General features: G+C 45.3%; 1 protein-coding gene across 1 annotated transcript in view; it reads right to left on the bottom strand.

Annotated features, from left to right (window-relative positions):
* CFAP57 (cilia and flagella associated protein 57) overlaps nt 1-12,603 on the bottom strand; it is an 85,527-nt gene that overhangs the window by 68,299 nt on the left and 4,625 nt on the right. Inside the window, exons 2-4 of the mRNA XM_075530674.1 lie at nt 7,402-7,718; nt 4,729-5,015; nt 1,245-1,452 (exon numbers count right to left, since the gene is read on the bottom strand). Coding sequence (XP_075386789.1) covers nt 1,245-1,452; nt 4,729-5,015; nt 7,402-7,718 — 812 coding nt within the window. The remainder of the gene's footprint in view (nt 1-1,244; nt 1,453-4,728; nt 5,016-7,401; nt 7,719-12,603) is intronic.

The raw sequence follows: 12,603 nt of genomic DNA, 5'->3' as shown, positions 1-12,603 counted from the left end.
ATAGATTGGTATTGGTCATATGGGCTAATATCAGACTTAAGGATGTGATCTGGACTGGGCTGGAATGTTTTCTCAATATCCGATTGCTCTTGTATATACAGCTCTTTACTATACGCATATGAGTGTCTATGAATTTGTTTCTCTGGTCTACCCAGACTAACACACTTGTTGACTGAGCTTGAAGGCACAGGAGGACAGGGTCTTCATGCTTAGCTGACCCACATAATTCCTAGAAACTAGCACAGAGTCCAGCACATAGCAAACAGCCCACAGTAAACACCCCAAATAGTAATTAGATGAGTAAACAAAAGAATGAACTGCTTTATGGGCACAGGAGACTCACCATGCTTCCAGAACACCTGTTCCCCAGTCCATCCTCACGTCACTCCTCTCCCTAACATCTCCATTATCTTTCCCGAGGAGCTTGGTGGCGCAGTGGGTTACACACTGGGCTGCTAACCACCAGGTTAAGTTCAGACCTACCAGCTGCTCCATGGGAGAAGGATGAGGCTGTCTGCTCCTGTAAGGAGCTATGGTCTGGGAACCCCCAAGGAAGTTCTAGCTTGTCCTACAGGGTCACGTGGAGCTGAGACCTGCTCAACGGCAATGGGTATGGGCATGGGAACCCCATCCTGCCTCAGAGGCTCGCTGCCAGCATGGAGACCTCCTTAGCTCTGGCTGCCTACACCTGCTCGGGTACAAGTTATAGATTAAACTTTCATAAAGGCCCACTTCCCCATCTACCAACTGCCTGCCCTGGGACTGCCCTGCTTCTCCGACTTCAGTATCACAAAAGCCTCTCAACGGGTTGCTAACCAGAGCACCAATGACTACTATTGGTGCCCAATGAATAAGGAAGCGTAGGGAAGAATCGAGGCATTTGAATTATGGTGTGGAAAAAGAAGCTTGGACATACAGACTGTGGACTGCCGGAAGAACAAACCATCTGTCTTGGCAGAAGGACAGCCGGAATCCTCCATAGGAGGGAAGACGGCAAGACTTTGTCTCATGTGCTGTAGACATGTTATCTGGTGAGAGGCCCAGTCCTTGGAGGACTCTCCCAAAATTATCGCCCAGGTTCTGAACCCAGCTCTTCCCAATTCCAAACCCCAATCCCCTCCAGCTCATCCAACGGAATGGAGCTCAAGTCATCCCTGAGCAACTTCTCATGGTCCTGTCAGAGCACCCTGGCTGGACAACACGTGGCAACAGCACCCAGCTCGGCTACGTCCTCTTCTCCTTACCCGGATTTCCCTGCTCTCGCGGTAAAAATCCTTGTCTTCCATCTTCTCAAACAGCAGGACTCGCCCTTGCCCAGCAGAGCAGGCAAACCCCTTTGAATAGGCAGCGATGGCAAACACCTGTGGCAGGGTCAGCGGGCTGTTGCTGCTGGTAGGCATAACTTGTTCAAAGGAAGGCACTGGGGAACTGGGGGGTGGAAACTCGATGAGGCTGGAAAAGGAAGACAGCAGGTACCGTTCAGAGACCATCCCAGGGAGATGAGTCTGCTAGGAATGGGGAAGAAGAATGGCTGAGTGGGCCAGGAGAGACCGCCCAGTGTGGTCCCTTTCCCCACAGTGAACACGCTACCCTGGCGGCCTGGGAATGCTGTACAAAGGCTGAAGAGGGGAGGCTGGAAGGTTAGCTGTTGGATTAAGCCCACAACCCTGTGTGTTAGCTCCAGCCATCGTTTCCCCTTCCTGGTTAAGAAGGAAGTGACTTAGAGGCATTGATTGTTAAGGCCGCACCACTAGCAATGGCAGAGCTGCGATTTGAACTCAGGGTTCAAGTTTCCTCTCTCATTTCAACCAACATCTACTGAAGCTCTGTTACGTTTCTGGCACCAGGAGCTTAAGACCTAAGGGAAAGAGAAGGGTTGGAGCATGTGACGGCCTGTTAGGGGACAGCGGGTTACAGGTGTGTGACCAGGTGACAGGGATCTTTTGAGGACAGTTAGAGAGGGGCTGCACTTTGCTGGGATGAGCACATCTGAGAGCTGCCAGCTGAGGCAAGAAGGACTAACAGACATTTATCAGGTGTGCGTGTGTGTGCGCGCGCGTGGAGGTGGAGGTGGAGGTGGAGGTGGTGGTGGTGGTGGTGGTGGAGGTGGAGGTGGAGGTGGAGGTGGTGGTGGTGGTGGTGGGGAGGCAGGGGAACAGAAGGGTTGTCATGTGACCAAGCTCAGAAACAAGTGAGGGGACAGGGTAGTCAGGGCACTGAAACAGAACAGTGGATAGAGGCCAGAATGGCTGCTGGCCATAGAGAGGAGCAGCGCAGCTGGAGCACAGAGGCCAAGAGGAAGCGTTCAGGCCTTATTCTTAGAGCCCTGTGCCCGCAAGAGTTGTCTAACAGAGCACCCAGAGAGGGCAGAGGGACTCACGAGGAAGCTCTTACAGAATCATGACAATAAACGGAGATGCCAGTGGTTGGGGATGGTGAAAACTGGGCTTGTTGGTCTGTTACTGTTACCGAATTGCAAGGAACTGTACTCCCAGCACCCAGCAAGGTGCCTGGTGCACAGCAGGAACTCGAGGGACATTTACTTCGTTGATTCAGTAAATTAGGCAGCCACAGTGTGTGAGTGTGGGACACACACACACACACACACACACACACACAGACTATAGTGTGGAAGATGACTCTTATTTTATTTATGAGTCTTTTAGACAGTTTCGTTGACATATAATTCACATATCATACAGTTCAATGGTCTAATCTTATAAGGAGTTGTGCAACCATCACCAGAATTAATTCTAGAAAGGAATGCTCTTATTAAAATATTGATGAAGTTACATAAAAAGAAAGAAATATATTGGGGTTATTATCATGTCTGCAGAATTTATGCTTAAAAATAGACCAACACTAGAGGGAGAGGGTCAAGGAAAGCAGTTGGTTCAGCCCTACAGAGGACAACACCGGAGACACAGTGTGGGAACTGCACCTGATCTGATCCCGCCACACCGAGGCAAAACACTAAGGGGTGCAACAGAACAGCAAGGGAATGGAGCGGCGAGGTCCCCAGGGAATGCTGAGGGTGGACTTTGGGCCCAGGGCTTGGTGCCCCAACAGACTGGACTGGAAAACACTCCTAAAGGCCAAAAAATAGTCCTTGAACTAACTACAAGCTTTTCTTTCTTGTGTTTTGTTTTATTGTCATTGGTTTGTTGTTTTGCTGTATATTGCTGTTTGGTTTTGCTCTGTCTTGTTTTTGTGCATGTTATTATCTCCACAGGTCTGTCTAAATAAGATAGGCTGGATGAACAATCTAGAGGAAAAACAATAGGACCGACAGTTCTGGGGGACATGAGAGATGGGGAGGTAGAGGGAAAGGAAGTGCTATTAACAAACCCAGGGACAAGGGAACAACAAGTGTTACAAATTGGTGGTGAAGAGGGCGTGGGAGGCCTGGTAGGGCATGATCAAGGGTAATGTAATGAAGAGGAATTGCTGAAACCCTGGTGGGGACTGAGCATGGTAGTGGGACAGGAGGAAAGTCAAGGGAAATAGAGGAAAGAGCTGGGAGGCAAAGGGCATTTTCAGAGGTCTAGAAAAAGACATGTATATATGCAAATATATTTATATATGAGTATGGGGAGATAGATCTATTTGCATATATTTATAGGTTTAGTATTAAGGTGGCGGAAGGACATTGGGCCTCCACTCAAGTACTCCCTCGATGCAAGAATACTTTCTTCTATTAAATTGGCATTCTATGATGCTCACCTTCCCGACACAACCGCTGAAAACAAATGGGTGCATAAACAAATGTGGCAAAGAAAGGTGATGGTGCCCGGCTATCAAAAGATATAGCATCTGGGGTCTTAAAGGCTTGAAGGTAAATAAGCGGTCATCTAACTCAGAAGCAACAAAGCCCACATGGAAGAAGCACACCAGCCTGTGAGATCACAAGGTGTCAAAGGGATCATGTATTAGGCATCATCCGAACAAAAAAAAGCTTACCATAGTGAATGAGGGGGGAGTGCGGAGTGGAGACCCAAAGCCCATTTGTAGGCCACTGGAGATCCCCTTGCAGAGGGGTCTCAGGGAGGAGATGAGCCAAACAGGGTGTGATGTAGCAACGATGAAAAATACAAGTTTCCTCTAGTTCCTAAGTGCTTCCTCCCCACCCACTATCATGATCCCAATTCTACCTTGCAAGTCAGGCTAGACCAGAGAATGTACACTGGTACAGATAGGAACCAGAAACACAGGGAATCCAGGGCGGATGATCCCTTCAGGACCAGTGATATGAGTGGCGATACTGGGAACGTAGAGGGAGGGTGGGTTGGGAAGGGGGAACCAATTACAAGGATCTACATGTGACCTCCTCCCTGGGGAACAGACAACAGAAGAGTGGGTGAAGGGAGACGTCAGACAGGGCAAGATATGACAAAGTAATAATTTATAAAAAAGCAAGGGTTCATGAGGGAGAGGGGAGTGGGGAGGGAAGGGAAAAAACAAGGACCCGATGCCGGGGGCTTAAGTGGAGAGCAAATGTTTTGAGAATAATGAGGGCAATGAATGTACAAATGTACTTTACACAATTGATATATGTGTGGATTGTGATGAGTTGTATGAGCCTCTAATAAAATGATTTAAAAAAACTCAGTTGGTCTTTAGGGTTCAGGGGTCACTGAGTGATTTTAAAAAATATGCTACTGTCTGTTGGATGCTATTAGCACGACAGGTACCTTTCTGGAGAGAACCAGCCCCCAGCGCCCCCATTACCTCTCTGACTCTTGAAGCATGTCCAAGTTCTTCATGTCACTGGTGTGCTCCTTGACCATGATGTTCGTCTCCCAGCGCGGATCTCCAGATTCAAAGAGGAAGAGCTTGCCTGTGTTAGTGCCGACAACAATCTTGTCATCCGACACCCAGGCATGAGACAGATAGTTTTGAAGTTCACCCCTCTGAAAATTGGTTTGCTTTAGAGTTCCTTCAGCAAAACGGAGAAGTTTGAAAATCCCATTTCCAGTGACACACACCTGAGTGTTATCCTGGGGATTGAAGCTCACCTGTGTGATGGGAGAGGGAAACAAAGCCAGAGATTCATGAAACCAACCTTGATGGGATTGCTTCTGACTTGATTCATTAGAATTGACTTCTGGTAGCTCTGAGTACCATTTGAATGTCACGAAATGATACAAACTTGATTTTATATTTGATAAAGCACAGATGTAGATCCGTTACACTTGTATTTTCATGGCCTGCGGATCTTAAACTAAGATAACTACAAAGAGGCTTCGTACAAAGGCCAAAAGGCAGGATGAGCAAGCGTTGACAGGAGTGAGGCTCTGTGCCAACAAGGATGTAATAGTGAGAGCACGACACAGCATGTGGGGGACACTCAGCTTCTGTTAAGGACGATGGAAAACGGCAGCCAAGTTAGTGGTGACAGCCACTCAACAGGATGAACACAATGTCTAAGTGTACACGTCGACGGTTGAAATGGCAGTTTAGCTCCCTATATATTTACCACAATAAGAGGTCGATCAGCAAATATACATGCACAGGAGAAGCTTCAACCAGTTCAGGAGGGTTAGGAAATTAGGGAGAACACACACAGGAAACTCAGGGCAGAAGAGGGATGCGTGACAGTGATGGAACTTCGGATGAGAACAAATGGGCATTGTGTGGATTGTTGAATGCAAAACTGATGAACTGCTCTGTGAGCCTTCACCCCATTCATGATAAAATGGTTTTGTAAAGTCTTATGATAAACTGAAAAAAAAGGATATCACCTAAGTTTTAAATATGAAAAGAAGCTTATGGGAAAATTCCATTAGTTTTCCATTCTAGTTCCATGAACTTTTTTGTGGCATTGTGTTTACATGCTGGGCTACGATCCTCAAGGTCAGCAGTTCAAAACAACTATGCTCCTCAGGAAAAAGACAGGGCTTTCTACACCAGTAAACAGTTAATAGTCTAGGGAACTCAGAGGCAGTTCTACCATGTCCTTTAGGGGGGATCACTTGATTGCAGTGAGTTTTGCTTACATACCCACACAAGCACACATGCCAATGTATATAAAAGAAGCAACCCAACTACAGAAATAATATGCAGTAACAGCTCAGCTAGAGGTGCAGGAAAGCGATGGCCTGGCAGGCTTGTGTAGTTCTTGCATATTGAGCTTCCTCCTATCAAACACGCATCCCGGTGCGCAATACTGGGCAGGTAGCTGTTGCCCTCGCTAGACGGTGACTTCATGATGGGTGTTGTGGCTCTTTCATCTTTTTAGTCCCCGTGCTGGGTTCATAGTGGGCATCTAAGAACTGCTTACTGAATGTACTTGAATGGAAATGCTGGATCAGATCTCACCAGAGAGAACTTGGATCGACCTGGCTTTTGTCTGATCCTGTGATCACCAAACAACCTTCCCTCTACTAACGCTACCTCTCCAGCTCTGTCCGTAGGGAGGGAAGGCACTGGATGAGCGATGACTGCTCTGGCTGTGAGGGGGAGGGTGGAGTGGAGACCCAAAGCCCATCTGTAGACAATTGGACATCCCCTTAAAGAAGGGTCACGAGCCAGTCAGGGTACAGTATAGCACTGATGAAACACACAACTTTCCTCTAGTTCTTTAATACTTCTTCCCGCCGACTATCATGACCCCAATTCTACCTTACAAATCTGGCTAGCATGTACACTGGTATAGATAAGAGCTCACAACAAAGGGAATCCAGGGCAGGACCCCTCAGGGCCAATAATGAGGGTAGTGATACCAGGAGGGTAAGGGGAAGGTGTGGGGAGAAAGGGAAAACTTGATCACAATGATCAACATATAACCCCCTCCCAGGGGGATGGACAATAGAAAAGTGGGTGAAGGGAGACATTGGTCAGTGTAAGACATGAACAAAATAATAATTTATAAATTATCAAGGGTTCATGAGGGAGGGAGGGGGGAAATGAGTTGATACCAATGATCCAAATAGAAAGCAAATGTTTTGAGAATGATGAGGGCAACATGTGTACAAATGTGCTTGACATAATAGATAGATGGATGGATGGATTGTGATAAGAGCTGTAAGGGCTCTCAATAAAATGATTTGATTTAAAAAAAAAGTTTGGGTTCTTTCAATCCAGTACCTCTGGGCCTGATGAGTGGCCAGAAGGGGCCCTGGGTCACAGCAAAGATGGCAGGAACTGAAGTTAAAGAAACCTGTGTCCTGCTCCTTGGCGATGCTGCTCACTGATCTTGAGTTTATTAACCTTTCAGAGCCTCAGTTTCCTCATCTGTCAAATGGGGGTAGTAACAGTAGTGCTTACCTTTGATGGTTGCTGTGCGACTAAATTAAGACATGCATGTAAAAAATTAGTACACTTCTTGCTACAGAGACAGCTTTCAATAGAGATAGCTCTTATGCTTTTTAATGCGCCTGATACTGTTATGCTGGGAGATACCTGGTAGATAGTGTTGTTCTGGGTATCAGTTCTTACGATGGCCATTACTTTTTGTTTTTCCCACAACCAGTAGACAAGGTTTGACTCTGGAGTTGATGTTTGGGCCAAGAGGTATTTGGAGTCTGGAGAAAAAGCCATGCTAATAAATTTCTGAACTGGAAAGTCAAAATTATTGAGGATTTTGCGCTTCCGGCAAGGAATTGCTGAGAGTTCGTAGATGGTGATGACAGGCTTCTCTTGCACAGTCTCGGAGATGGCCAGGTAGCGCCGGTTGGGGCTGATGGCCAAAGCCAACATGCCCTGACTCTTTTCTGAGCCTGCAAACAGAAGAGAAAGGGGGGGGTGGGGTGAGGGAGGCCGTGCTTTCACTCAAAGGAACCAGGTACAGTAGTGAAGAAAGGAGCACACACTGCCATTAGCAATCAGCCTTTTGCTGCTCTAATACCTTTGTGAGTACGAGGTGGCCAAGGACGGGAGAGATCACTGGGTTGGGGTAGGAGGAGGGAGCAGGCGGAGTTTGAGCGCATGTGTGCGTTTGAGAAACAGCACGGCCTGATGAGAAGACTGCGCAGAGCGGGGTACCACTGGACCACAGCATGTGAGTCAGGGGTGGCCAGAGGTTGCTCGAGAGAAAGCAGCAGGACAGGAGCGGCGAGGCCTTTATGTATAGTCAGTACGCAGCACTCTTCCTCGACTCCGGGGGCGAGGGTGCCAGCTGCCGCCTTTCTTACTCTCCGTTTCCGTTAGATGGGCCTCAGGCCTTCTGGCTGGGAGGTGGATGCAGAAATCTGTTGGACTGGCTTTATGGGGAACCTATGCTTTCTAGAAAACCAGGGACAGATACATTCTGCCCTTTTCCTGCGATTATGTGGTGATGCCCGGCAATACCAGTCACCTTGCAACTAGGAGTTGGAATGTTCGAGGACACACACTACGGCCACCTAGGGAGCAGCAACTGGGGCAAGGTGAAAGCACACACACTTCACTTGGGGAATGGGTCATGTGATGAGTCTGTGGGTCCTACTCATTTTTTCTTTGGGACTTTATAAAAACATCAACATTTTAATTCTATTAGTTCTAAATGACTATATAAACATTTTCAACCTGAATTATATTCTCAGTGGATGGCTACATGGATATAAAGAGGACTATATTTGGGTTGTAATTCATTACCTGCTCATTTTGATTAGAAGGAGCCTTGATGGCACCTTGGGTTTGATGTTGGATGACTAATCACAAGTTCAGTGATTCAAAACCACCAGCCACTCCATGGGACAAAGAAGAGGCTGTCAGGCTATGTAAAAATCAATAGCCCCAGAACCACTATATAAGGTGGTTACCAGTCGGAATCAACTTGAAGACAGTGTTTTTTTTTTAAATCCAGGTTGAGATTCATTATTATATGCTCATTGTTATTATATTCATTTTCCTAATTTAAAAATAAAGTTAAAATATTTTCTTGGTTCCCTGAAAGTATTGTGTGCCATACAACTTGTACCTGCTGTGCCCAGTGGATAAGTCAGGCCCGAGTACACACCTGGGGCAGAAAGAATGAGTGAGGAATGGGATACCAAGTGGACAATGGGACACCAAGCTGCTACTTCACCACAAGCTACAGAGACATGCAAGTCATGTGTGCCCAGCACAGGAGACTTCTCTGAACAGGCTGCAGAAGGAATTCAGTCTTGGAGAAGAACCCAGGTCTTGACCACCAAGGATCATGCAGAAGTGTGTGGACTTCACCAGGGAGGCACAAGGGAAGCCAGTGAAACTTGGAACCGTGAGGAGGAAAAGACGGGATAAATGCCATGAGGCAAAATCAGTGAGATGTGGTGACTGCCTGCAGGATGGGCTGTGGAAGGGAGTAGGGTCATGAGTGACATTTGTTTTGGTATAGGCGATTGGGAGTGGTGACCTTGTGACAGAATACAGGGGTTTGGTGGGTGAGAAAGTTAGGGGGATGATGAAATTTTCCAAAGACGTGATATTTGTGTATTCATGTTTATTCACTTCCAGGTGTTGTTTTTTGGACACAGATGCCTTTTAGTTCATTTTAGGCTCATTATGGGAAAGGCTAGAAAATGAAGATCTGAATAGTTTTCCATTTGCCAAGTCATCTCACTGGTTGTCCCAGCACTGATTTCAAATGCCATCCATGGAAGTGACATAATCTGGTGTCAATTTGAGGATTACGAGTGTAGAGGTGGAGTCTAGCCTGTCAATCTGGAGACAGCCAATGAGACCTTTGTGTGGGTATAGCCTTCTCCTGAGAATTCTGGGAAGTGCTGTATTTTCCTCCTTGGAGACAGGAGATATCTTGCTCTCTCTCTCGACTCTCTCCCTTGGAGACGCTCTACTGACAAGACACATGGCACTACGCTGGTAAGACCCCGTGTCCTGGGAACTGGAGAAGCCACGTGGAGACCCCTGCCAGCACTGAGATGCTTACAGCGCCACTGAACCCAAAGACTTTCTACCCATTGGCCTGTGATCATCCTGCATTCAGCATCATTGCATGTGTTTTGTGAGTTTGAGGAGGACTTTATAGATTAGTATCGGACATATGGGCGTGGACTGGACTGGGTCGGGATGCTTTCTTAATGTAGTTAACCCTTATATAAAACTCTCTCATACACATGAGTTTGTATGGATTTTTTCTCTAATCTACCCAGACGAACACACCATCATTATGTTACATTAAATATATGTATGTATTATAAATATATTACAAATGTATTATATATACATATATTTAATGTTGAGCTTCTGGTTTATTTGTAAAAAGAATTCTGGTCGCTTGGCTGCTAACCAAAAAGTCAATGGTTTGAAGCCACCAGCTGTTCCTAGGAGGATGTGGCAGTCAGTTTCAGTAAAGATTGCAGCCTTGGAGACCCCGTGGGGCCATTCTCCTTTGTCATAGACGGTCACTGGTGTAGGGACTACACCCCTGGGCTGCTAAGCACGTCACCAGAGGGAGAAGATGAGGCCATTTCAGTAAAGAGGTGCAGTCTCAGAAGCCCACAGGCACAGTTCCACCCTGCCCTTCCAAGGGGATCACTGCGAGTCACTATAGACTTTCCGATGAGTAGGGATCAACGCTGCAGCAATGGTCTTGGGCTTTGGCCAGTATATCAGAAAGTCCATGGAATAATGGAATAAAAAGATAATAGAAGCTTTTTCATAAAAATGTAAAGCTACCTCGCATATTTATATAAGGGCCACATTTTCTTGTAATTATATCTTTATTACATGTTTGAATGTCTGGCAAGGTAGTATCTTGAAAAAAGAGAGGTAGGGGAAGAAAATGATATATCTAATTTTAGATATGTTGTGTAAGGTACATATTGTGGATCATTCAGGTAAAGCGGCCACCAGGCAGCTAGATATGATTGCAAAGTAGGGAAGAGTCTTGGATTGAAAACACAGATTTGTAATAAGAGGCATAACAAGAAGTTAAACTGTGAGCACAGATGAGCTTGCCTATGGGAGGCAAGAAAAGAAAAACTGCTCCTTCCAATTTGTTTTTTTAATGCTGATTATTCTTTCATTTTCCCCTCAACATTTCTATGAGATATCAGTAGTAAATACTAGATATAAATAAAATTAACTAAATTGAAGTCTTAAAATTACAGAATATTTTAAAAAGTTGGAGTACAGAAAAGAGGCTTATTAGAGGTTCAACACAGTTTGAACCAGGAATTAAGTAGCTTGTATAAATGAAACCAAGATGTCTATAGCATAAAAGTCACAGAAATATTTTCATATAATTCAGATAATGAGTGTTATAATGTTCCAGTTAAATTATAGGCAATTAGAGATGTTAGAGTGGACTTTCTTTAAATTTATTAATATATAATTTATATACCATACAGTAGTTTGAATGCATTAAAAAGAGTTATGCAATCAATAGTTTAAGACAGATTTTAAGACCCCAGTGCTATGCTTTCTGATAGTGGGCACCATCTGATTCCTTCACCACACTTGCTCCAGCACCCATCTCTCCAGTGATCCCACATGAGGGTCACTAGATAGTGGGGCTGCATCATAAGAACTGATTTTTAGGTGAGGGCTTATTGTTAAATCCATGTATATACCTAAGGTTTATTCCATTTATAGCCGTGTTCTACTGTAGAGGTAGCACCAGCAGCTTTCTGAGAAGCAGTACAAGTAACTTCCATTGGGGCCTTTCAGAAGTCTAATCGTTGTTGTTGTTAGGTGCTGTCAAGTTGGTTCCAATCCATAATGACCCTATGCACAACAGAACAAAACACTGCCCGGTCCAGTGCCATCCTCAAAATTGGTCCTACCTTGAGCCCATTGTTGCAGCCACTGTGTCAATCCATCTTGTAGAGGGTCTTACTCTTTTTCGCTGCCCCTCCACTTTAAACACAATGTCCTTCTCCAGAACTAGTCTCTCTTAACAATGTGACCAAAGTACATGAGATGAATCTCACCATCCTTGCCGCTAGGGGGCACTCTGGTTGTACTTCTAAGACAGATTTGTTGGTCCTTTAGACAATCTGAGGAACTGCCAATAGTCTTCACCAGCATCACTATTCAGTTGCATCAATTCTTCTTCAATCTTCCTAATTCAATGTCCAACTTTCACATGCATAGGAGGCAACTGAAAATACCATGGCTAGGGTGAGGGGGACCTTAGTCCTCAAAGTAACCTCCCTGCTTTCCAAAACTCTACAGTGGTCTTGCGCAGCAGATACACCCAATTCAACTCTATAATAGTGTAATTATATGTTAATAGCATAATGCTAATAATAGCATCATTAAACTAGCCAATTGTATAGAATTTAAAACGCTACTGAGATATGATAAAATTCATATATATAACTTTTTAAAACTAAAATACGTACATAAGACTTAAGTGAGTGAATCCTGTTTAAGAACACAATAAGGATTAGATATAGGTAGAAAATTTAATAACACCATTCACTACAGCAGAACTATGTCTGCAGAATTGAAAACCAAACTCACTGCTATCAAGTCAATTCCGACTACTAGCAACCCTACAGAGGACAAAGTAGATCTGCCCTTGTGAGGTTCTGAGACAACAACTCTTTATGGGAGCTGAACTAAGACATGTTTTGAAAAGCTAAGAAAATATTAAAGTGGCAGACATGGCTGCAGTCTTAAGTTGCCTGCTGTTGGGCAACCTTGCGAGAAACAGAAAGATTTCTCCCAGGTCGT

The sequence above is a fragment of the Tenrec ecaudatus genome, chromosome 1 (assembly GCF_050624435.1).
Source record: "Tenrec ecaudatus isolate mTenEca1 chromosome 1, mTenEca1.hap1, whole genome shotgun sequence".
In the NCBI taxonomy this organism is placed as follows: domain Eukaryota; kingdom Metazoa; phylum Chordata; class Mammalia; order Afrosoricida; family Tenrecidae; genus Tenrec; species Tenrec ecaudatus.
The sequence above is the reverse complement of the archived record's forward strand: the minus strand, read 5'-3'. Positions and strand labels throughout refer to the sequence as shown.